This window comes from Musca autumnalis, unplaced genomic scaffold, assembly GCF_047663935.1.
Source record: "Musca autumnalis isolate F117 unplaced genomic scaffold, ASM4766393v1 scaffold_5, whole genome shotgun sequence".
In the NCBI taxonomy this organism is placed as follows: domain Eukaryota; kingdom Metazoa; phylum Arthropoda; class Insecta; order Diptera; family Muscidae; genus Musca; species Musca autumnalis.
Genome location: NW_027412088.1, coordinates 141,922,229 through 141,948,617, shown reverse-complemented (window position 1 = coordinate 141,948,617; position 26,389 = coordinate 141,922,229). Strand labels below are relative to the sequence as shown.

The 26,389-nt window shown below is 37.3% G+C and overlaps 2 protein-coding genes across 3 annotated transcripts in view; both read left to right on the top strand.

The window, feature by feature from the left end:
- Fatp3 (Fatty acid transport protein 3) overlaps window positions 1-26,389 on the top strand; it is a 203,467-nt gene that overhangs the window by 41,256 nt on the left and 135,822 nt on the right. The window lies entirely within an intron of this gene.
- On the top strand, window positions 708-25,140 carry LOC141387500 (uncharacterized). Of its 2 annotated transcripts, none has more exons than XM_073957351.1 (4): window positions 708-825; window positions 24,439-24,635; window positions 24,704-24,871; window positions 24,935-25,140. In XM_073957351.1, the coding sequence occupies exons 2-4, from the start codon at window positions 24,537-24,539 to the stop codon at window positions 25,106-25,108; spliced, it is 441 nt and encodes a 146-aa protein (XP_073813452.1). In that variant the 5' UTR covers window positions 708-825; window positions 24,439-24,536; the 3' UTR covers window positions 25,109-25,140. The 2 variants fall into 2 exon arrangements, with proteins under 2 accessions (XP_073813452.1, XP_073813453.1); XM_073957352.1 differs by having other exon boundaries at window positions 771-848.

Here is a 26,389-nt window from a genome sequence, read left to right as displayed (position 1 = left end):
TCGGATTGCATTTTTAGTCAGTCTAAAGATGCAATTTAAATGCAAACCATTGTGAAATAACCCAGAATAAATAAAATGCATTTATTACTTGTGTAAAACAATAATGCAAAATTAATCATTAACAAACTTTCCATTAAATTCAATCACATTTGAGTTTATTTTCTCCGTTCTCCAATTAATCCAAGCGCATCTGATTTTGCTTCATCATCCTAAAGGTTTTTTATGTTGTCTTCCTATCCACTCCATTAAAAATTTCCGTTTCGTGAACTAACGTAAAAATTTTCCCAACTTAATTTTTTATTTCTTCATTTTATAACAAAACACTCTTTCTTATTTTTAGAATAAATGATTTCGCCAGCGGTGGGTAGGGATCAACCAACTGTTTTTTTTTTTTTTTTTTTTTTTTGTAGGGATCTCTAAAGCAACTGCTTATAAATTGTATCCAAAGGAGTGCATTTTCCATAACTTCATGTGGACTGCATCGACGGATGTTGTGAAATCATAACTCCACATGCACAACTTCCAAAATTTTTTGCTGGGTAGTATCTACTAACCCTGTAAGAAGCATGGGGTCATGTGTCGACATTTCACCACTTTGTCTACTATTATGGTGACAGAGTCAACACTTTGTCAACATGTTGTCAACAATTGATACTTTTACCTTAATAAGAAGAAGCATTGTTTATATTGACAGCTGATAGCCCAACGAAGCATCTTCTTATTTTTCTTAACTGTTTGGTGTAAAATAATTTTGGCAATTAGTGAAAAAAGTGTTTTTGTGAAAAATCAAAAATATCGTGAATTTATCGAGTGATTAAACTTGAGGTATATAATTTTACTAAAAACAAGTATGAGCAAAGGAAATTATAGAACAAATTCCTTTTACCGACCCTTCGCAGAAAAAAATTCAAAAATGTCCTTTAAATCGTAAGTTTTCTAATTAGCCGCAAATTGGCCGGGGATTTACGACTTTCTTCTATGGACATGAGCAAATTTCAACTTCGCGAACAAAATGTTCTTTTAAATCGAAAAATTTTTTCAAGTAAACAAGGAAATTTTTGCAGCACTATCTGTAGTAAAATTTTCACAATTTTCTGCGGTGGGTCGGTAAAGGAAATATAAGTCTGAACGCAACATACATCTGATATTTGGATACCACATAATAATGAGTTACAATGTTGAAGGATTATTTGGCGAACATCGATTGCGAGATTTTTCCAATGTTTTTACAGTTGTACATAATAGGACATTTTGTTTACTTATACATGCTTATTCTTTTCAATTCCTAGATGTCATATTAACATTCAGCAAATCGCATGATAAAGCGTTAAGGGCAGCAGAAGAAGTCGTACAGTAAGTTTACAGTTATGAAATCCACTCGATTTCAACAGTCAACTCCATTGAATAGCCCGGTGAATATTTTGTTGAATTTCGGAAGGAACGGGACCCTTCCCTTATACCCCATTTTTATACCCTCCACCATAGTATGGAGGGTATATTAAGTTTGTTTTTCCGTTTGTAACGCATTGAAATACTCATTTGCGAGCCTATAAAGTATATATATTCTTGATCAGGGTAAAATTCTAAGTCGATCTGAGCACGTCCGTCCGTCCGACTGTGGTAATCACTCTAGCATCCACAAAAATGGAGATAGGACGCTGAAATTTTGGGAAAATGCGTCTTTTGTTTGCAGGCAGGTCAAGTTCGATGATGGGCTATATCGGTCCACGTTTTGGTATGGCCCCCATATAACGGTACCCCCGATTTACGGTATTTTGACGTTTTTAGCTACATTTTCAGACCGATTTGGCTATAATTTGACATTTAGGGTTCTTAAGTGTCAATAAACATATATAACAAAACTTGTGGACATAGGTCGACGTTTTGGTATAGCCCCCATATAACGGTACCCCCCGATTTGCGGTATTTTGACGTTTTTAGCTACATTTTCAGACCGACGTAGCTATAATTTGACATTTAGGGTTCTTAAATGTCAATAAACTTATATATTAGAAGTTGTGGACATAGGTCCACGTATTGGTATAGCCCCCAAATAACGATACCCCCCATATACAGTATTTTGACGTTTTTAGCTACATTATCAGACCGATGTAGCTATAATTTGACATTTAAGGTTCTTAAATGTCAATAAACTTATATAATTAAAGTTGTGGACATAGGTCCACGTTTTGGTATAGTCCCCATATAACGATACCCCCCGATTTGCGGTATTTTGACGTTTTTAGCTACATTTTCAGACCGATGTAGCCATAATTTGACATTTAAGGTTCTTAAATGTCAGTAAACTTATATAACTAAAGTTGTGGACATAGGTCCACGTTTTGGTATAGCCCCCATATAACGGTACCCCCCGATTTACGGTATTTTGACGGTTTTAGCTACATTTTCAGACCGACTTAGCTATATTTTGACATTTAGGGTTGTTAAGTGTCATTAAACTTATTTAGCAGAACTTGTGGACGTAGGTCCACGTTTTGGTATAGCCCCCATATAACGGTACCTCCCGATTTGCGGTATTTTGACGTTTGTAGCTACATTTTCAGACCGATTTAGCTATAATTTGACATTTAGGGTTCTTAAGTGTCAATAAACTTATGTGACAAAACTTGTGGACATAGGTCCACGTTTTGGTATAGCCCCCATATAACGGTACCCCCCGATTTACGGTATTTTGACGTTTTTAGCTACATTTTCAGACCGATATAGCTATAATTTGACATTTAGGGTTCTTAAGTGTAACTAAACTTATATAACAAAAGTTGTGGACCTAGGTCCACGTTTTGGTATAGCCCCCATATAACGGTACCCCCGATTTACGGCATTTTGTCGTTTTTATCTACATTTTCAGACCGATTTAGCTATCAATTGACATTTAGGGTTCTTAAATGTCAATAAACTTATATAACTAGTGGACATAGGTCCATGTTTTGGAATAGCCCCCATATAACGTTACCGCCCGATTTCAGGTATTTTGAGAATTTTACCAACAAGTTTTAACCGAATTATCTGTAATTTGAACATTTGACATTTGAAATTCTTAGTGGTCACCACACCTCTCCACCAAAAATTGTCAAGAAAGCCCCCATATAACGGTACCTCCCGATTTTCAGTAATTTGATGATATTAAACCGAACTAGCAGTAATTTGACATTTGAAGTTCTTAGTGGTCGCAACACCTCTCCATCAAAAATTGTCAACATAGGTCCATGTTCGGATATAGCTCCCATGTAACGGTACCTCCCAATTTTCAGTAATTTGGCAATTTTAGCTACAATTTTTAACAGAACTAACTGTAATTTGACATTTGAAGGTTGTAGTGGTCACCACACATCTGCATCAACAATTTTCAACATAGCCCCAATATAACGATACTTCCCGATTTTCGGTACTTTGAGGATTTTACTTAAAATGTTTAACCGAACGTAGGTCCATGTTTTTGTATAGCCCCAAAACAAACCTCCCGATTTTCCGTACCTTAGCTTTATTTTTTGGACGAACTTTCTGTACTTTGAAATTTAAAAGTCAACAAAAATTTTGCTACAAAAATTGTTCATTTAAGTTCATATTTTCGTATAGCCCAGATACCTCCGAACTAGCTGTTAATGACATTTGAAGTTCCCACGTTATGTACCGATTTTCGATATTTTGAGGATTCTAGCTAAATTTTTTAACCTAATTAGGAGTTATTTGACATTAAAGGCTCCCATCAAAAACTGTCAACATAGGCCCATGTTTTATTATAACCCCTATATAACAGTACCTCCCAATTTCACCATAAAAAAGGGCCTCCCGAATGAAGCATTTTATGTACATTATCTGACATTTTAACGTACTCACTTAAAGTTGTGGACAGGAATGAATATTTTATGGTGGAGGGTATGAAAAGTTCGGCCCGGCCGAACTTAATGCTTTTTTACTTGTTTAAAACTGCTATATCTATATAAATAAAAATCAAATGTCTTTCGTTGGTAATGGCATCAGTTGAGAACGGCTGAACCGATTTGGATAATTATTATTATTATTATTATTTTTTTTTTTTTTTTGAAATGTTCGTCATTATCCAACTTAGGTTTTTATGCAAAGAAAATTTGACCAAGCCAGCTTTTACACCCACTTTTTTAAATTTTTAATTTTAATCTTTTCTACAAAAACTTACTTACTTACTTAGCTGGCCCATTACAGAACATTGGTTCTATAGGCCGAACTAAGAAAAGATCTCCAATTCTCTCTATTTGTTGCTTCGCTTTCTGGAATACCGCGCCTTTTCATCTCATCATCCACTTGTTTGCGTCATCTATTCCTTGGCCTGCCAATTCTGCGTGCACCGCCAAGCGGTCCGTGTTTATACACCTACAAAACTACTGAACCGATTTTCATGAAATTGTCAGGAAATGTACATGGATAGTCCGGTGAAAATAATCTACATATTTTGTTGAATTTCGGAAGGAGCGGAGACTTCCCCGATAACCTATTTTTTCTATAATTCTATATTTACAATAATTACGAATGTATCGGTTTGGAAATTGCGAGACGACCTTACTTTTTTAAGACCCAAAGGCTTGACCACGCCCATTTTTAAAAATATGTTACATCTACAAAACTACTGAACCGATTTTCCTGAAATTTTCAGGGAATGTAAAGAGACGGCTCCAGGTGAAAATAGGGTGCATATTTTCTTGAATTTCGAAGGGGCGGGGTATTTCTCTTTGCCATATCAAAAAATTCAATATCTTTATGAATACAAATCAAATGCCGTCATAAGCTAACTCAAGTTTTTATGAAAAAAATTTTAACCACGCCAACTTTTTTCAATTTTATATCGGTTTCAGCATAAATTTTGGGAGGCAATGGGGTTGTGTGTACCCTAGGTACATATTTGGAGCCAAAATACAGGACCACGCCCACTTTTTTAAATATGTTATATCTTGAAAACTGATGACCACGGCCACTCTTTTCAATACATTATTCTTCCAAAACTACCTGAACCTGGAGACAAAGGCGTGCAACCGATATATTTACAAATTTCCTTAAATGGTGAGGTTCAGTGGTACATCAGCCATGAAAAACTAAAACATATATGTAAGTCTCAATAAACGGAAGAATACGACTTAACCATTTTTTTACTTTTATAATTAGATCGCTTTAGGATATAGACAGGGGACATGGACATTAATAAATTCGTAAAGAAAAGAAAGGTTACAGACAAAATCTGTTGATAAATTTAAAATTCATTAAAATTCATTACGACGGGCCATATATACATATATTAGCCAAGTGCCCGCTACGTATGCGGAAAGGGAATAAAAAATGAATATTTAATATAGAAATAGTGAGCGCAAGAAATTTTGTTGTAATAATACCTATCTTTATTGATATTTAATTTCATTTGAGTACTGTTCGTTCGAATTTCCAAACAAACAAAAAATTGGTTTTATAGCACCCCTACACATCAACAGAGGCACCTTGTTTTCTTTATCCCCTGAGAACCGAAATCCCTAAATTGTAAAAAAACTGTCACATAGGTCTAAGCAATGCGAATTTAATAAGGTGATCCAAAAGGCGAATTCAAGCCGTAGTCTTCAAAAGGTAAAATATTCTCTTCGAAGCTTTGATATAGATGTTGTACACAGATATCTATCTATATATATAAAATTGATATTTGTTTGTCTGTTTGTTTGTTTGTGCCTTATAGACTCGAAAACCGCTGAACTGATCTTACTGAAATGTTTAGGGTACATTGCTACATGGCCTGGAATGAAAATAGGCTATATCATTTTTTGAAATTTCGCGTTGATCTGGAGATATAGCATCAAAACCGGAGGTACCTCCAAAAAATTTAGATTCTGTATGCAAATATCTTTAGAACTGTTACAGATACAATCTCCAAATTTTGTATGCGTGACGGAGTTTGATGTAGCAATAAATTTACAAAATTATATTCAAATCGGTTCAGATTTGGATATAGCTCCCACATACATATATATTTTTTCGGCCGATTTCCTTATTTTATGTACCAAACATGCTATGTATGTCCAATTTCGATGAAATTTGGAATGTATGACGGAACTTGGTCTGGAAATAAACGTGCCAATTTATATTAAATTCGGTTCAGATTTGGATATAGCTCCCATACACTTATATTTTCGGCCGACTTCCTTATTTTATGCACAAAACACGCTATATGTGTCCAATTACGCTGAAATTTTGAATTTCTCATGGAATTTGTTCTAAAAATAAATGTGCCAGACTATATTGAGATTGATTTAGATTTGGATATAGCTCCCATACACATATATTTTCGGCCGATTTCCTTATTTTATGCACCAAACACGCTATATATGTCCAATTTCGCTGTAATTTGGAGGGTCTGACGGAATTTGTTCTAGAAATAAACGTGCTGAATTATATAGATATCGGTTCATATTTGATTATAGCTCCCATATATATTTTCGCCGATTTCCTGTATTTTATACACCAAGCACGCTATATATGTCCAATTTCGCTGAAATTTGAAATGTGTAACGGAATTGGAATTTGGTCTAGACATAAATGTGCCGAATTTTATCGAAATCGGTTCAGATTTGAATATAGCTCCCATATATATTTTCGGCCGATTTTCCGCATTTGATAGATTAATACAATCCTTACAGACTATAATACATACTAAGTACATGCATATATACAAAATATCAAATTTACAAAAAGTAAAAATAGAGAAAAACAGAAACTATTCATTAAGGGATATTATAATTTTTCTTTTTACTGATTCTCGTGATTCACAAACATCTATTATACTTACTTACTTACTTACTTAGCTGGCCCATTACAGAACATTTGTTCTATAGGCCGAACTAAGAAAAGATCTCCAATTCTCTCTATTTGTTGCTTCGCTTTCTGGAATACCGCGCCTTTTCATCTCATCATCCACTTGTTTGCGCCATCTATTCCTTGGCCTGCCAATTCTGCGTGCACCGCCAAGCGGTCCGTGTTTATACACCTTTTTAGCGGGGTCATCATCGCTCATTCTTATGATATGGCCTAGCCAACTCAATTGCTGCATCTCGATACGTTTAACAATATTGATGTCGTTGTACAGCACATACAGCTCGCGGTTCATGCGACGTCGATATTCACCGTCAACGCAGATTGGTCCGTAGATCTTTCGAAGAATTTTTCTCTCAAACACACCAAGCACTGCCATGTCTGCTTGCGCAAGTACCCAGGCTTCGGAGCCATACATCAGCACGGGTTGTATCAGTGTTTTGTAGAGCGTTATTTTTGTTTGACGAGATGTGGCTTTGTTTTTGAACTGCTTACTTAAACCAAAGTAGCATCTGTTGGCCAATATAATTCTTCTTTTTATTTCACAACTGATGTCGTTTGTTGTGTTTACGGAGGTGCCGAGGTAGACGAAGTCTTTTACTACCTCAATATTATAGGAACCAACTTCCACAGTCGGTCCGAGCTCAATGGACGCATTGCGCGTCGACACCATCAACTTGGTCTTCTCACCGTTTACCGCCAGACCCACTTTAGCAGATTCTCCTTCGACATTCATAAAGGTATCAGTTACTTCTTTTACTGATCGGCCTATGATGTCTATATCATCAGCATAAGCAAGTAACATGTGACTATTGGTGTAGATTGTGCCACTTCTTTTGACGTTTGCCTCTCGTATAACCTTTTCCAGCAGGATGTTAAAGAGATCACACGAAAGGCTGTCTCCTTGTCTGAAACCTCTTTTGGTACCAAACTCTTCGGAGAGGTTCTTTCCTATTTTAACTGAGGACCTCGTGTCAGTTAAGTCATTTTGCTCGTTGACCATAGGCTTTAGTGGTTCGCACAATATCCCTGACACGATCTTGTAGGCAATAGGGAGTAGACTTATGCCCCTATAGTTAGAGTATACAGTCTTATCTCCCTTCTTGTGGACGGGGCACAGGATACTCAGGTTCCAATCGTCGGGTACTCGTTCTTCCTGCCATATGGTGCTAACTAGCTGATGAATACACCTTATCAGCGTGTCGCCTCCGGTTTTGAACAGCTCGGCTGGTAAGCCATCGGCTCCTGCTGCCTTATTATTCTTCAGCCGATTTATTGCTGTCTTTACCTCATCTTGGCTGGGCGGTATACATTCAATACCATCTTCTGGGATTGGGACTGTGGTATCTTCGTCGTCTTCGCTGCTATTGGATACCAACAGTTTTGAAAAATGTTCTTTCCATATCCTGAGTACACTATCTGTATCACTTACCAAATTACCTTGCTGGTCTCTACAGGAGGATGTGCCTGTACCAAAGCCATCAGTTTGATGCTTGACTCTTTGGTAGAATTTTCGGACTTCATTCTGGCTCCTGTACATCTCGATTTTTTCACCCTCCCGCTTTTCCATCTCTCTCTTTTTCCTGCGGAAAAGACGTTTCTCCTCTCTCCTTTTCTCCCTGTATCTCTCTCGTGCGCTACGCGTTGCTACGGATTGTAAAGTTGCCCTATATGCCGCATTTTTCTCTTCGGTGGCAGCACGACACTCCTGATCATACCATGGATTCCTTGGTGGAGGCCTCTGGTATCCAAGTATGGATTTTGCGGCTGTTTGCATGGAGTGGGCAATGCTCTGCCATTGCGCTGATATGTTATCGGGATGAGGAGTGCTTTGATTAAGCAATTGGGCTAGTTGAGTGGAATATGCTGTGGCTACCTGTTGTGATTGCAGCTTATCGATGTCTAACTTTCGTGTTGTGTCTGTTCGTACTTTGTTTGCTACGTTTAAGCGGGTGCGTACCTTTGCTGCAACAAGGTAGTGGTCCGAATCAATGTTTGCGCCTCGGAACGATCGTACATCCAACACGCTCGATGAATGTCTTCCATCTATCACAACATGATCAATTTGATTTCTTGTTTTCTGATCTGGAGACAGCCAGGTGCCCTTATGAATATCGAGATGATTAAATCTGGTACTGCTAACTACCATGTTTTTTGCAGCTGCAAAGTCTATCAGCCTCATACCATTGTCAGATGTTTCACTGTGGAGGCTGAATTTCCCGACTGTTGGGCCAAAGATATTCTCCTTTCCAATTTTGGCATTAAAATCGCCTAGAATGATTTTAATGTCATGGGCAGGGCAACTGTCATATGTTTCTTCTAAGCGCTCGTAAAATATATCTTTGGTCTGTTCGTCCTTTTCTTCAGTGGGAACATGAGCGCAAATAAAGCTGATGTTGAAGAATTTAGCTTTTATTCGAATTGCAGCAAGTCTTTCATTCACTGGAGTGAAGCTGGATACCAGATGTTTTAGTCTCCGACTAACTACAAATCCGCAACCAAACTCATGCTTTACGTCATGGCAGCTATAATACAGTGCGTCACCTTTAGGTGTTGTTGTGACGCCTTTCCCAATCCATCGTATTTCCTGTATGGCGGTAATATCGACCTTGTACTTTTCAAGTACGTCTGCCAATGCGAAGACTGCACCTTCTCTATAAAGAGTGCGAACATTCCAGGTGCAGATTCGCAGATCATGGTCCTTAAAACGTTGGCGGGGTTCGTCAACTTTAGAGGGGGTTGTTTTTCATTTCTTTCGTTTTTTCATAGTATGCTGTTTTTTCTAGGGGAGGGTTACTAACCCGACGCCCAAACCTAAGTTTTTAACGTTCTTATGGGAGAACGCGCGGCACATGTTAGATCACTACCTTTAACGGGTGTTAAAGGCAGTTCCCCAGGTGACACCACAGTGTGGTCAGTGTCCACTTGAGATGAAAGAGGGACCAAGATAAATCCTGGGCTTTGCCATGTTAAAACCGGTCAGGACCGTTGCTTGGTATCTTCCATCCCCTACGTCACCCACATCTATTATACTACAAAATTTATTAAATTCCAAAAGCAGGCGGCGTAAGGGATCATTATTTTCATAGTTTGACCGATAGTAATCTACATATAATAACTGATAGTTACGTGTTTGTCTGAATGGTACGTTAAAGCAAAGTTTTTTTTAGGATAAAATCAGAAAATAGTTTTCCTTGCATAATGTTTAGTATGAAGATCACATTCAACATACATAGTTCTTCGACTTTTCAAAGTGGGGAGTTTTATTTGGTTTAACCTGTATTTGTACGATGGTAGTGTATGTATTGTCCAACCGCGACCCCTAAGACAAAACAAAAGAAATTGCTTTCGAACAGATTCTATTGCTTTTATATGGATTAAATAAGTTGGATCCCAGATAATTGACCCATACTCTAATGTAGAACGAACAAATGATATATACAGTTGTTTCGTTACCAACGGGTCTGAAAATTCTCTACTCCATATTTTGATAAATCCCAGATTTCTGTAGGACTTATTTGTAATCGCAGAAATATGTTCCTTGAAATTTAAACGGTTGTCTAAGAATATTCCCAAATCGTTAATGAATACAACATTTTCAACAATCTGATCATTAAGATAATAAAAGGTATCAATCTTCTTTAGTCTAAAAAATGGCATGTGCTTACATTTAAGGACATTTAGCTCCAACATGTTTATATTGCACCAATGACAGAAACGGTCTAAATCGGATTGTAGAAGATGTTGATTCGATGGGTCAGTGAATGATTGGAATATTTTGACATCATCGGCAAACATGAGAATATTGGAGTTTTGTAAAACATTTGGCAGATCATTAATAAATAGTGTAAATAATACCGGTCCAAGATGGCTCCCCTGCGGAACCCCAGATGTAACATATATTTTATTGGATATAGCATTGCCAAATTTAACTGTTTGCTCTCTATCGCTTTTTGTTTTTTTTTTTTTTTTTTTTTGTTTGTTTTGTCCGCGGGGAAAATAAATTTCCCTGAGGCAGGTGATCGTACTAATCTGATCCGGAACAGGTTTAGTCACAAATGAATTCCCTAGATCTAGAACAAATTAGTACGGTCATCCGCCTCCCCCTATCCGCCGGTGGGGACGCGCCCGGTAGGAGAACTAACAAACACCCTCGGGTAGGGTTCAATAAAATTTAAAAATTTCTTCGCTATAATACAAGTTCTTACCTTCTCCCCATTTAAAACGTAGAATATGGAGTATCGCCCATCGTTTAGTCCAGAAGCCCTTTTTTATATAATTAGGGTTCCTGAACCAAATCGATGTCAATCTCTGATTTTGTAAGGGAGAGAAGGTGTTTGGCAGCCACCGCTTCGCAGTGGAGCAGGTTGATTTTCCCCACGCAGAAGCCCTGCTGACTACACTCCTTACTGAGACTGCGGGAAGAGGAACCGAAGCCAACCCAACCCGAAGTTCAGCTCTCCTTTGCACGCCTTAACTTCATGTCAGCACTCGAACTGTAAACAGTGAACTTTATCACAGTACCTCCTCCTTCTGGGAAGTTCAGTAATTTCCAGCCGTCTGTCTGTCGGAAGGGCCTATTCTGCTTCCGAATTAGTTTTAATACCTGTGCCACATCCAAATCAGCAGGTGGCACCCACGTTGTCTTCTGAGGAGGGTCATCCGTTCCGTCATCCTCGCGGGTATGTGTGGCTTCTCTCCAACAGGTTTTGACGAGGGATGCTTTTGTAGGCCACCTGGTTGAGCTCCCTTAATCGGCTAGTGAGCGACCACCTTCGCAAACGACTGCGGCTGACTGTTCGACTGGCGCTCCACCAATTTCTTGCCACCTGGCTGTGGATCCTCAGAAGACCACACTCTCTTCACGCACATTTGTTGTGAAGAGGTTGTCTTCTGACCACTAGCTATTTTTCAGGTTGATCACTCTTGCCAGCCACCCAACCTCTAGCAGCACCATCACCATTCCCCTTCGGACTAGCATTAATTTCCCCCGAGGGGCCAGATTTGTTGTTAGCCACCCGCGAATTTCCCTTAGGCATCTCCAACTTCGGGGACCATGAAGTCTGTGGGGCCGATGAAGTCGAGGTGTCCTTCCCTGCCGCTTGCATTTTTGATGTCTGCAAGGGATCCGGACAACCCGAGACAACCGATTTTCCGGACTTTGCTGGCTGCGGAGAACTAAACGCAGTTTTTGGACTGTCGACCACCTCCATGTCACGTCGCAGAAGGCAACGGAAGCTTCTCAAGGTGAGGGTATTTCCTCTCAATAAGCCCTTAAAAAAGCGAAGCTTTAACGTTATTTCCCGGAATTCCGCATGGGATACCTCTAATGGAGATTAATCTACACTGCTCATTTGTAGCCGTTATCCAGCCACCGATATCCTCAACCACCAAGACGTCCTGCCTAGGAAGAACCGGTCTGTCGGTACCGACCGATATTCTATCCCTTGAGGGAGTTACTCCCTGATCATCTGGTTTAGTACTCCCCGGAGCAACCGAGGTGGACACCTGCTTCTTCGTCTGAGGCAGCATGACCGTGGTGTCCATTTCGTCATCCGAGATGGGGATATCCTCATAGTTGCTCGCGGGAAAATTCTCCCGATTCAGATCTAGGGACGCACTTTCCCTCAAGAGGTTGAGCAATTCCTTGTTCTGCGTATTTATGGAGCCGCTAATCTTGTCCAAAGTCGGTGTGGAGCAGTCGTCCCCGCACAAGTTTGTGTTAATTGCACTAGGTGCGGCATTAACCGTGGCCGTAGCTGTGGTCTTTATTTATCAGGAGGATTTCGTTTTGTTGTAATATTATTATTTGTTTTATCCATAAAAGAGATTTGTGACTGGGGGGACTGAGGACGATCATGGCACAACCCTCCACTACCATCTCTAGGGCTTGACAACTAAGCCTGCTACTCGTTGAGACGCCCAGGTATCAACAAGGCTCCGTTATAATACAGTCGGTACCTTGACTGCAAACCTGAAACACCGATGGGCACCGATGCGTCGCTTAACACCCCGGTGTAAGGGGATCTCAAATTATTTTGGTAGGAGATCACTATCTAATATGTGTCGCTCATTCCAGAGATATACTGTGGGGTTTCAGTGCATTATGTTGGTTCACGACAGAGAAAAGTGGATAACCTTTGGTCATTCATAGCCCCCCAGTTTAACACTCCAGTAAATTGAATGGGAATATTGTGGCGTCAAGCCCCCGCATCGCGTCAATATTGTTATCCCCTGCGGGGGTCGAGGTGGAGAAATTAATGCATTGATATGCATGTATATTGTTTGAATAAATAAATGTATAGCTATACCAATAAATCTTTTGTTTTCATAAAAAAGTTTGTGTTTGTGCGTGAAACTGTATACAAATTTTGGTCCGTGTTAGGCCGAACATGTAGATAAAAACTTCAAAATACTTCAAATTAGGTGGTACCGTTATATGAGGGCTATACCAAAACCTGTACCCTATGTCCACAATATTTGGTGGGGATGTGTCTGTACCATTGGGAACCCCAAATGCCAAATTACAACTAATTCGGACTAAAATTGAAGTTAAAATCCTCAAAATACCTGAAATCGGGTGGTGCCGCTATATGGGGCCATAGGAAAAAATTGACCCATATTGGTTTTGGTTTCATATTCATGTATTGTCATCCAAATCTGAAAAGTGGGGGTGGAAGTTCCTAACTTCCCCCTTCATAACACCATCCCTACGAACAACTCTTACGAACTTTCGAAGTTCCTAACTTCCACCTCCTTAGCACCATCCTTACAAACAACCCCACCGAACTTTCAAAAATCTCCTCCGACCTCCGGACAACCTCCTCCGAATTTTCGAAACTCCGAACAACCACCTCCGCACTTCCGAACATAATCTTCGGAACCTCCGAACAACCTCCACCGAACTCCCGAAAAACTTCCACCTTCAACGGAAACCCATATCCAAATTACAATCAATTTAGGCGGAATATGTAGATAAATGCTAAAAATATGTAGATAAAAGCTATATGGGGGCTATACCAAAACCTGGATCTTGTTCACAATTTTCGGTGGGAAGTTTTTGTACCGTTTGGAAACACAATTGCCAAGTTACAGCCAAATCGGGCTAAATATTAAGATCAAATACTCAAAATACTTGAAATCGGGTGGTACCGCTATATTGGGGCTATAGGATTAAATGGACCCATATTGGTTTTGGTTTCATATTCATGTATTATCATCCAAATCTGAAAAGTGAGCAAAGTTTTAGTTCCATTGGTCAACTGCAACTGTGTGGAAAATGAGTTAATAGCTTCCCAGCTAGCATTTAGAAGATTGTTTTTTTTTCAAAAATCACATTACGGAGTCTTTTCAGAGTCCTTTTGGTGATCAAAAACTGATTAAGTCGCTTGTATGATTAGAAAGGGACTCGAAAGTGACTCCCTGTAATGATTAAAAAAAGTTCAATTTATAATACAACAACAAATGTGTAGCAATCACAAATAAATCATTGATGTGTTTAAAATGTGACCATTTTTTTATTTATTGTCACATATTAATCATCTGGAAGATTGAAAAATGCTTCATCAAAAAAGGGTCATGCAGGTGTTTGAAAAGTGATTATAATTATGTATATTCTGATCATATTTTGAACAGTTAGGTGATTAAAAACTGATTGTTTTGTTTTATTTTTGTTTGGTTGTAAATAATTCTCATATACACTTTCTACAAAACTTTGATATAAATGTGACGTATAATATTAAGTTCATAGACAATCACAACACATGTTCAGGTTTTGCCAAGTAAATGAAGAAGCAGTATACTCACAGCGCAACATAAAGAATAATTAAATGACATAACAAAGCAGAAAAGACAACAAAACAAACGAAAGAAACAAAAAAAAAATAAAGAGAAATTTCTTTTAATTTATTTCGTCTAATAAATGACTCCCTAAAGACCACATAAACGATTATAAACATGACCCAAAAAAAGACTCGAAAAAGAGTCCCAAAGTAATCAACAAATCACCAATAAATGATTGAAATACGACTCGAAAAAGACGTTATATACTATCAGAAAATGGGCAAAAATTACTCGAAACTAATGCAGAGGAAGACTCATTTGTGATTTTCTTAGACGAGTCGCCTGAGGTTATGTTTTCCTATCGACAAAGGAGTCATTTATGATCAGAAAATGAGCTCATATTCCAGCTTTTTAATCGTGCACTCGGATCAAAAAAGACTCGAATTTGATTAAAATTTTCAAAAATTGCTGGCTGGGATCTTATATATAAAAGACAATGTGTGTATGTTAGTATGTTTGTGTGTTTGTATGTCCCGTTTAGACTCAAAAACGGCTGAACCGATTTTCTTAAAAATTTCAGAGAATGTACAGGGAACACCGGTGGTGAAAATAGGCTATATATATTTTTTTGCATTTCGGAGTGGGCGGGGTTCCTCCCCCATGCCCTATTTCTTTGAAAACTATATTTCAACCAAACTGAAAAACGTATCGGAGAGAAAAATAATTTGGGGACAATGGTGTGTGTCTCCGACCCTATGTACTCATTTGGAACCAGACCACGCCCACTTTTTAAATATCTTATATATCCAAAACTACTAAACCGATTTTCATGAAAATTTCAGAGAATGGATATTGATGACTGACCCCTGGTGAAAATAGGCTATATATTTTGTTGAATTTCTGAGGGGGCGGGGTACCTCCCCTTTGCCCTATTTTATTAAAACTCTGTCTTTGCAACAAAACTTACTAACGGATGACTTAGAAAACAAAATTTACGGTGGTCGAATCTCCTACCCTAGGTACTTATTTAGGGCTTAAAGACCCGACCATGCCCACTTTGTTAAGTATGTCATATCTCTGAAAGTACTGAGCCCATTTTCTTTAAAATTTCCGAGAATGTACAGCGATGGCCCACCGTGAACACTCGTGGTGAAAATAGACTATATATTTTTTTGAATTGAATATTTTTGAATCGGAGGGGACGGGGTACCTCCCCCATGCCCTCCTTATTTTAAAACACTTTTAGTACGCCCATTTTTTAAATACGTTATATCTCCAAAACTTCTGAACCGATTTCCAATTCATTTTCAGATGATTCCAATTCATTTTCAGAAAATTTTAAACTTCATATATATCTCAATCCTACACTCCAACAGTAATCTTAAATTCAAATTTCAGGTTTCCAGCATGGTTTCCCCCAAATCCATATTGTACCAAATTTAGTACTTTTCGTACACATAAGTACAAATTTCAAAAACTACCTCAATATCTCAATCTTACACTATAACCTTAATCTTAATTCCAAATTTTAGGTTTCGTACACATAAGAACGAATTTCCAAAACCATTTCCTTATTTCAGCATCACTTCCCAACCTTTATTCCCAAATTTCAAAATTATACCTATATCCTTTCAAAACAAGTAAAAAAGTATCAGTTGGCTTTACCGACAGAAACATACCCTCAGCCTGTGAGAATTGAAACTGTCATCTATTGACAATATGGAATCTAGTACCGGCTACGCAGATTTTGTTGCCCTTTTTCGAAGTATGAACTTGCCGACAAAAAATATATTTGGTTTGAAGCTCAAAAGTGTTGCGGAGGATGTACAGAATGGAAGGAACGGAGCGTTCATTTTGGAAGTGGATCCTATGGGGAGTCAAGTTAGAGGTTTTGTGCCACGATGTCAGGAAGCATGGACTTGCCCACGAAAAACATACTGGAAACGCACTGATAATGTCCATCTTCAAACATAAACTAAGTTTTGAAGCCAAAATTTGGACCGAAACGGCTGATTCGTTCGACAGTTTTTTTTTTCTCAGAAAATATAAACTTTCCCCTGAAAAACCTGCACCGTCGCAATGGGGCATCGAATACAAGTTGTTACAACAAAACTATAGGCGATTCCAAAGCAGGCCCTAAATTGCAATTTTTCAGAAATTTTGTGAAGGAGTCCATATTCAAGCCTGATCTATGTATCATAGAATATTTTGATGTGCAAAGTATGATAGTCTTCAGAAGTTGTCGTGCGCACAAATTATCCGAACATTTTCGATATTTTGTGAGGGAGATACCTAATGCAATGGACAGATATGGTTCATCTTCGGACTTAAACTAAGTTCGGAAAAAATATAACGATGTCCAAATTTTAGACCGAATCCGTTCGAGAGTTGTCGTGAGCTCCATCCACTCACATGGTGCCATAGGGGGTTTTTAAAACTCTCGGGCTATTTTCTCAGGAAGAAAGGACTAGACCCTGCTAAAACTTGTATCGTCGTAATTGGAGCAGAGAATATAAGTTCTAACAACAAAAATCGAAGCGATTCGAGAGCAGGTACTAAACTGGAAATTTCCAAAATTTTGTGTGGGAGGTACCCGAATGAGTGGACCGATATTGTCCATATTGGAACCTCTTCTAAGGCTGGTAGAAATTTCACAATGTGCAAAGTATGGATCAAATCGATTACTCCCTTCAAAAGTTATCGTGCGCACAAATGTTCCGAATATTTTCGAACTTTTGTGGGGGAGGTATCTGAAGGAGTGGACCGATATGGCTCTTCCTCGAAGTTAAGCTAAGTTTGGACGAAGTCCAAATTTTGGACCAAATCGGCTCATCAGTTAGAGAGTTATCGTGCGCACCAGCCAGACAAACGGGCGGACATGACTAAATTGACTCCAAATTGTCTGAAACATATTTCGTCTAAACATACTTGGGGTCTAAAACCATTATTTTGATGAAACACATTTTGCCCGTATGAAAGTGTATATGACGAAAAGACAAAATTTTTTAGTTTCCATGAAGCCAAGGTTTGCACTATTATAATACGCGAACTATTGTAGTTTACCAGTAACTATGACTATTGCTGGATTAATTTAGATGTTTTTGTACAAAGCTCAAAAATTTAGCAAAAAAAATTAATTTACGTGGTAGTTACGACCGCGTAAAGGAAAAAACATAGGTAAAAAACGTTGAAGCTAAACAGGTTTTTTACATTGCTATTCGATTTCTGATTAAACCATTCAAATGACGGACATCTGTCCAAAGTAAAAGTAGGAGAATACAAAATGAAGATTACACTTCTAATGTATCACTTTCCAAAATTTTCACTGCATCCACCTTTTATGGATGCTGACATTTTGAAGCCGGATTTCAGGTGTTTTTTGTATTTTTTATGTAACTGGGACGCGCATTCATATATTTCGAAAAACCAATTATAGGATTAAAGAACTCGCGATTTCGCATAATCTGATATGTATATTGAGTATGTAGCCCACACAACAGCAGAGTAATCTACTGCCAAAGGCCAAAATTTAGTGCGATATATTTTCTAAAAAACCTATTTTTTGGGTACAGTATTTACAATATCGTTTTGAGTGTGCTGGTACCCCGCGATATTTTAGTTTTTCGACGATCTGGATCATATAAATCACAGATCGTAAAAATCCATCTACTAGAACGGCGGAAACGGCTACTGCAAAAAGTGAAAATTTTGGGAAACATGTTTTTGAAAACATCGCTGATTAATTTGCGTTTTCTATGGATCGTTTTCTCTTTAGTTAAAAAACCGACACATCACTCGCGTTTTCGCGGAAACAGAGGTTTACAAAGTTTAACGGTATAGAAGCTGTATCCGATTTATCCCAAAACTACTGGGTGATGCTACATCCACGGTTGTTGATGGATTTTATTGAAATAGGTTTACATCCATGTATTTTTTCACGGTTGATAATGAAATCGGATGCGCATAAAAAGTGTGTGCACTTTGTGCAAATTAGACGCGTTATACAGTTTTATGCACACTAAACTGCAGACGACGCTACATCGCCGCCGCCAAAGAAAACCTTGGTAAATGTTTACAAATGAAAAGAAAACAATTTGTTGTATCGGGAAACCGCATGCGCATCAAGTGATTTTGAGGATTTCGCGATTTACACGCATTTCAAAATGTATTTTACCCGATACTGCTTTCTTTCAAATTTATTCCGCATTGAAATGTACCCAAAATTTATATGAACGTCTTCCCTATCTTCCTCAATATGTTAACGTGTATTCGGGAAGCGATAACAATGATAAATGTGCGTTTTTGCGTGAATTTTACCTAAAATAGATGAATAACTCCGACCTAGTTTTCCTACATTTTCTTCAACTAACTCACAAAATAAATTTGAAAAAATATTTTTTTCTTACAAACGTTTTTTAAAGTTGCTCAATATACTTTTTTGTTTTTGCTATAATATGCGAACCGCTAAATAGATTTGTAAAGTTTTGGTTTCATTTGAATCTCCGCGATGTTTAGATTACTTCCATATTTTTTTAAATATTTTTAGGATGCGTAAACAGCTTGAATTTTGTTAAAACAAGTTGCAAAGTACCAATTTTTTTTAACTCTTTCTCAATTTCCGCGAAAACTTAAAACTTTTCCACTAATGTTATGGGGCCTCAGAAATCATATATTACGTAGGGAGCCCCTAATAAGGAGAGTTTCTCAATATAATGATTAGAGTCTTTTAAAGATTTTTTTCTTTTTATCAGAATTGAAACCGCCATAACTTTTGCGCGCAACAACCAAAATTAGTATCTCGAACAGATTTAAGAATGGGATTTTTTTCCCAATCTATTTACCAAAAATCTTTCATGTAGCTTAAAAAAAAATTTTTAATTTTTTTTTTATGGAAAACTAAAAAATTTTGTCTTTTCTTCATATACCCTCGTTACCATAAATGCTGAGTGTATAAAAAATCATCATTCCAAATATGTTTTTGTAACTAGCCTTGCCGTTGCGCGCAGCAGAATGACCGTTTTAATTTTAATATTTAGAAAAAATTCTACAAAATCTCGGCTTAAGCTGTTATAAGCAGGGTTTCGGAGTCGATGTATGTTTAGCTCGATTCCGACCGGTCTTTTTCACGAATCCGAGTCCTACACCACTAAAAATAAATAAAATGTGCACAAATGATTAACTTTTTCCTATATTTGGCCCATATGGGCTATTCTGTTGGGTTTTCCTAACATATTCTTTAAAAAGCCATTAGTACTCAACTACGAAACATAAATATGAAGTAATAGCTCTTTAGACTAGTCATAAATCCTCGACTGAATTTAAAAAATCCAGTCCAAATCGCATTGCATTTATATATATATATACTGGAGGATTTAAATGGCAGTCAGCTGATTTTTGTTCATAGCACAATTACTAAGGTAGATGCATCAGCACATCGGATCGAATTTGAAACGTCAAAAGAATTTTTTGTATATTGAATTCGTCTCAACAAACATACGTCAAATGACAAATTTATTGTTTAATACTGAAAATATTAGCACATTATGCTAGTAATGCTAACTAAAGACCAAATAAAGAATTATTTTATCGCAGTTTGCCCATATAAAGTAAATAAACGAATTCTTTTATCGTTTAGACATCGTAAATATTAGCCTTGGTTGATTAGAATCAACTTTGTACATCAAAACAAATTTAATTTTTCCGCCTTGTTTACAAATTCTTACATTTTAATTTTTAGTGTAGCAATTCACCGATGCATCTACCCTGTTTCTTGTGTCAGCTTGCAACATTTTGTATTTTCTAGCAACATGTTGCAAAAACAGAGTTGTATACGAGGATTTATGCCAGATTTAAAACAAATCCACCCAATACGAGGATTTTTGTATGGGAAATCTGGTAGATTTTGGCTGGATTTAGCAAATAAAACCTGATAATGTGCTAAATCCGGCTAATGAAGTCATATCTAAATGGGATATTAGACATTTTTTCGGGTTTGCCGATTTTTCTTTGCTCGGGTATATTCACCGCGAGAAAATCTTTAAGCTTTCAAAATGTGAGAAAATGAAGGGGCAATACAAATTATAAGGACTGCATATGGTAAAAATTATAAGCAATTAAAAATTATAAGCAAAGATGTAAGCCAACATTTTAGAGTGCATCGAGAGCCATAACTTCCAGTTGAAAAGCCATTTTTCACGATTTTTTTCCAAAAAAAAAAAACAACGAAATTTATTTTTGCAGATTTTTTCTTCATCTGAAAGAGCATATCTTAATCTGCTTTCTAAATTTTTATTTGAACAAGTAAAAAAATTTCAGTCGGCTTTGCTGACAGAGATATACCCTCAGCCTATATGAATCGAAACTTTCATCTACATATGTACAGAATTTGTGGCTCTCTTTGGACATTTGAACTTGCCGACAAAAATTTGGATTAGGATTAAAGTTCAAAATATTGCGGATGAGATACTTGAAGGAATGGACCGACATAGTCCATTATGGAAGTTGATCTTATTTTGGGAGTCGCATTTTTTCGATTGAAATAGCGTCCACTAGTCATTTTAGTGGGTCGTAGTATAACTTTTGGATCAGTATGCCAGAAAGCATGGACTTGTCCTCGGAAAACATAATGTCGCTGTAAACGGGACCACAACGAACAGCATCAGTATACATTTCCAAAGGATCTTTGAACAGACCCTAAACTGCACTTAGACACAAATGTTGAACTTTTGTGGGGGAGGTATCCTAAGGAACATACCGATATGGACCATTTTAGAAGTTAAACTAAATTTGGACAAAATATTAGGAGATCAAAAGTTTGGACCAAATTGATTTCAAGATATATCGTGTATACCATTTCAGTGACATTTTTTAAATATTGGGGGAAAGTACGGGAAGTTGTGGACCGGTAATGCCCATCTTCGAACTGAAGCTAAGTTTGGACACAACATGACGAAGACCACATTTTGGACCAAATCGGTTGATCCGTGCGAGAGTTATCTTGCGCTCCAACCACTACACACGGTGTCATAGAGGTTTTTTTTGCACCTTTCAGGCTAATTTCTCAAGAAGTATTAACTTGCCCTGATGAAAATTTTACCGTTGTATGGGGGGGCAGTGAACACAAGTTGTTACAGCAAAAATCAAAGCGATTCGATAGCAGGTCCTGCACTTTTCCGAAATTTTGTGTGGGAGGTACCCGAAGGAGTGGACCGATTGAGTCCATATTAGAACCTCATCACTAGACGGCGGAATCCTATGCAAATGCATATATGGTTGGGATGGTCGTAGAGAAAATCTGATTAGACAGAAACTTGTTTTATCACAAAATAAAACAAGTTAGGCCCAGAAATGTTTGCATATTTTTCATATTTTGCATATCGTGCATATTTTGACATATTTTTACATATTCGCATAAAATGAGCATATGCAAAACCATATGCAAACATATATATAAGGATTTTTGGTCTAAAAACCCACAGAAATGGCTGAGATGTGGTATTAAATCTTCGTTAGGGGTATGACACTTTACACCTGAAATTTGTCCGCATGGGTGCACGTCTTCATATAGCCCCTATAGAACGGTATCTCCCGTTTTCCGATATGTTGAAGGTTGTGGCCTCAACATCACACTTAATCGGCTGACATTTTGTATAAAGTCTGCGTTAAGAGTATAAAACTTTCCAACTGAAATTTGTCAGTATAGGTCCAGGTCTTTATATAGCCCCCATAGAACGGCACCTCCGGATTTCTGGTATTTTGAGGGTTGTGGCCTCAATATCCCTCCGAAATGGCAGAAATTTTGTATTTAGTCTTCGTTGGGAGTATAAAACATTCCACCTGAAATTTGTCAGAAATTTGGTATTAAGTCTTCCTTGGGAGAATAAAACTTTCCACCTGAAATTTGTCTGTATAGGTCCACGTCTTCATATAGCCCCCATAGAACAATACCTCCCGATTTTCGGTAGTCTGAAAGTTGTAGCCTCAATATCCCACCGAAATACATAACTGACATTTTAAATTTAGTCTTCGTTAGGGTTATAAAACTTTCCACCTGAAATTTCTCGGTATGGGTTCACGTCTTAATATAGCCCCCCTAGAACGGTATCTCCGATTTTCTGGTATTTTGAAGGTTGTGGACTCAATATCGCTTCGAAATGGCCGAAATTTGGTATTCAGTCTTCCTTGGGTGTATATAATTTTCCACCAGAAATTTGTCGGTATAGGTCCATGTCTTTATATAGCCCACATAGTACGGTACCTCCCGATTTTCGGTATTTTGAAAGTGGCAGCCTCAATATCCCACCGAAATGACTGGAATTTGGTATTTAGTCTTCGTTGGGGGTATACAACTTTCCACCTGAAATTTCTCGGCATAGATTTAAGTTTTTATATAGCCCCCATAGAACGGTACCTCCGGATTTCTGGTATTTTGAAGGTTGTGGTCTCAATATCCCTCCGAAATGGCTGAAATTTGGTATTAAGTCTTCCTTGGGGGTAAAAAACTTTCCACCCGAAATTTCTCGATATGGCTCCACGTCTTCATATAGCCTCCGGATTTCTGGTATTTTGAAAGTTGTGGCCTCAATATCCCTCCGAAATGGCTGAAATTTGGTATTAAGTCTTCCTTGGGGGTATAAAACTTTCCAACTGAAATTTGTCGGTATAGGTCCACGTCTTCATATAGCTCCCATAGAACGGTACCTCCAGAATTCTGGTATTTAGAAGGTTGTGGCCGCAATATCCCTCCGAAATGGGTGAAATTTGGTATTAAGTCTTCCTTGGGGGTATAAAACTTTCCACCTGAAATTTGTCGGTATAGGTCCACGTCTTCATATAGCCCCCATAGTACGGTACCTCCCGATTTTCGGTATTTTGAAGGTTGTGGCCTCAACCTCCGGATTTCTGGTATTTTGAAGGTTGTGGCCTCAATATCCCACCAAACTGGCTGAAATTTGGTATTAAGTCTTCCTTGGGGGTAAACAACTTTCCACCTAAAATTTGTTTAGGTTCAATTCTTCCTATAGCTCCCATAGAACAATACCTCCCGATTTTCTGTATTTTGAAGGTTGAGGCTGTGCTTATACATTTCTCTATTTTATTGACGTGTCTGAAAAGAATTTTAAGCAGAAAAATTGTACATACAAAAATTGTTGTACCTATTATTGAAATATTTGTTGCATAAGAAAATATGTAAAATGCATACATTTTGCATATGCAAAAATTTATGCATTTTGCATAATTTTGCATATGTCATATGTTTCGATTTCAATTTAATCAAAAGTCAAAAATTTGTCCAGTCACAACATTTGACATGAATCGGACCAAAAATAGGGGTTGCATAAAATTCCGCTGTATAATCATAACTACTTTTTTATTAACATTTTGTATAAAAGCATAAAACAAGTCATAGTTTATACCCCCTCTAGAGGGGAAAGGGGGTAGAATGCTACGCTCATGGTTTCTTAAAACAATCTTCGCAGCAGCACCAAGCGCATTAGCGTGCTATTTCCACTGGAAATATTTTTGGCCACATTCTCCATACAAGTGGATCCACTGTGCTTCGTGTGTGTACCCATTTGTGAATTTGTCCTCTTAATTAATAAACTTTTATAAAAAATCTCTGCAAGAATATTATAAAAACATTCAATATCAATGTAATGTCAACAACTGTAACATTTTTAATGATTTCGATTATTATCTAAAAGCAATCAACGCCTCTCATTGTACTATATAAAGTAAAGTTAAATTAAACACCAAAACACTAAAAGATAATGTATTCAATATATATTGTCATATTTTTTGGGGCCGGGTCAGTTTGGGCCGGCCGCTATGAATTTGTATTCGACAATAGCGAAGTAATTGACAACTGTTGGGATATACCAGGAAACAACGGCATACATGATTTGTTCAATATGAGTGAAATAATTTGGGAATTGTCGGAAGGCCGAGTAAGGGTTTCTGGAAATACCACGTCGTGGTGGGAAGGCGTTGAATCAACAGATCGTATAGAGGTAAGTATGTAGTTGAAATAGAACACTGTAAATTTAAAATTTATTTATTTTTTATTTCTTCTATAAAGGGACGTGGAGAACTATACAAATTCCAACGTGGTGCATGGCAGGTTACACCCATATCAATGTCAGTCACAGATTTTTGTAAATCTCAATTTGACCCGTCATCTGTATGGTATCAGGTCTGGACAAGGAATATACCTCTGAATGAACGGAAATGTATAAATGTTTATGGGGTAAGTCTTAAATGTGGCAATTAAAAATGTATAACCTATTACGCTGCTTTTGCTTTTTCCCAGCACGTCGTCCATTATAAACAGGTCGATATTGATACCGTCTTTACGTTACCCACCAATATGGAAGGACGTCATAAACTTGTTGTTGAATTTGTGGCTTACGGTCAATGGAATAAAAGACGTTCAAAAACTATTTGTGTACAAATATTGGGTGAAATAATTAAAGTAAAATATTAAAATAGTAGCAAGTAAAGAAAAAAATAATGAATATAGCATACTCGATTGTTTTAATTTCCTCAACACACATCGTTGGTTCTCGGCAGTGATACTACCATCGACGTGATTTGAAAATTATTGCTCATTTTGGCAACAAGGTAAAATTGAATCAGGGTAGCTCTCATCAGAAAGTCGTTTGCAATGCGAACTAATTGTTGTGACCGTCGAATACCTGCTAATTAAATTTATTCAGATAGTACTCTTGCTGTTGTACTTCGTGAAAATAGCAGTCTTTAGTTGTGTTACTACCAATGTAATTTTTTGTCATTTTTACATTATCTCATCGGCATTCATGTTATGAAAATGTGATAAGTCCCGTTGAATCCCAGAAGTATCAAAATTGATTACAAAAACACAAATATTCCTTATTGATAAGTAGAGGAAAACAGAATAAATATGCAAAAAAAATTATAATGCACAACACCCATTATTATGTCTTCTTTTGTTATAGTTAGTATTTTACAAACAGATTTATAGTGTTCCGGTTAAATGAAAGTTGATCATTAAATTTCAAGGAGGACCTTCTTGACATTAACTTTAATGTGAAAATTATATTTTTAATCCCTCCAAATTGTTTAATTTTGCTTTTCCAAATCCTTCCAATAGTGAAAGGAAACATATAATATAGGCCCTAAAGCTAATATGTTGCAAAATATTTTAATGAAGACATGATAGAAAATTAATTTCTAACATTCCCTCGCTCCTAAATTGCTTCTCCTCTATTTTTTTGAAGAATTTTTACCGATCTTCTTAGGATAAACTCTTGTCTAGATTTTAGTCTAGTCTATGCATATGTTTATAATTCCCACGACTGTATCTATTTTATTATTTTTTGGTTTTTAGTACATTTATCTTAAACATTGCAATGTATGTTTAACATAAAACCGTTTAACTTAAAAAGGTTTTTTTTACCTATTTTTATTTTCTAGTTTTTAGTTTTTATTTCGCATTCTGTTTAATTCATTTAGTGCTTCATTATTGCAAGGTTTCTTGTCCGTTAGTTTATTGCAGTCCAACTCCTCTATACGTAGTCCCTGCAAAGATCTTACTCTACTAAGAGCCACGTAGGCTTGACCTTCTTCAAACAGTTTCGCACCTAAGTATACGACTGCGTGATCCACAGCGCTGCCCTGCATTTTATGTATTGTAGAAGCCCATGATAGTATTAAAGGCAACACACATCTGTGTATAGCTCCCGTTGTTTTTTTAACCTGGCTTCATATTCTTCAGGCGTTTCTGACG

Bases quoted from the DNA above. Each gene is read 5' to 3' on its own strand.
- LOC141387500 (XM_073957351.1), top strand. From the start codon at position 24,537: ATGAGTGAAATAATTTGGGAATTGTCGGAAGGCCGAGTAAGGGTTTCT. The intron at 24,636-24,703 runs GTAAGTATGTAG...TCTTCTATAAAG, and splicing joins AATCAACAGATCGTATAGAG to GGACGTGGAGAACTATACAA. The intron at 24,872-24,934 runs GTAAGTCTTAAA...GCTTTTTCCCAG, and splicing joins AATGTATAAATGTTTATGGG to CACGTCGTCCATTATAAACA.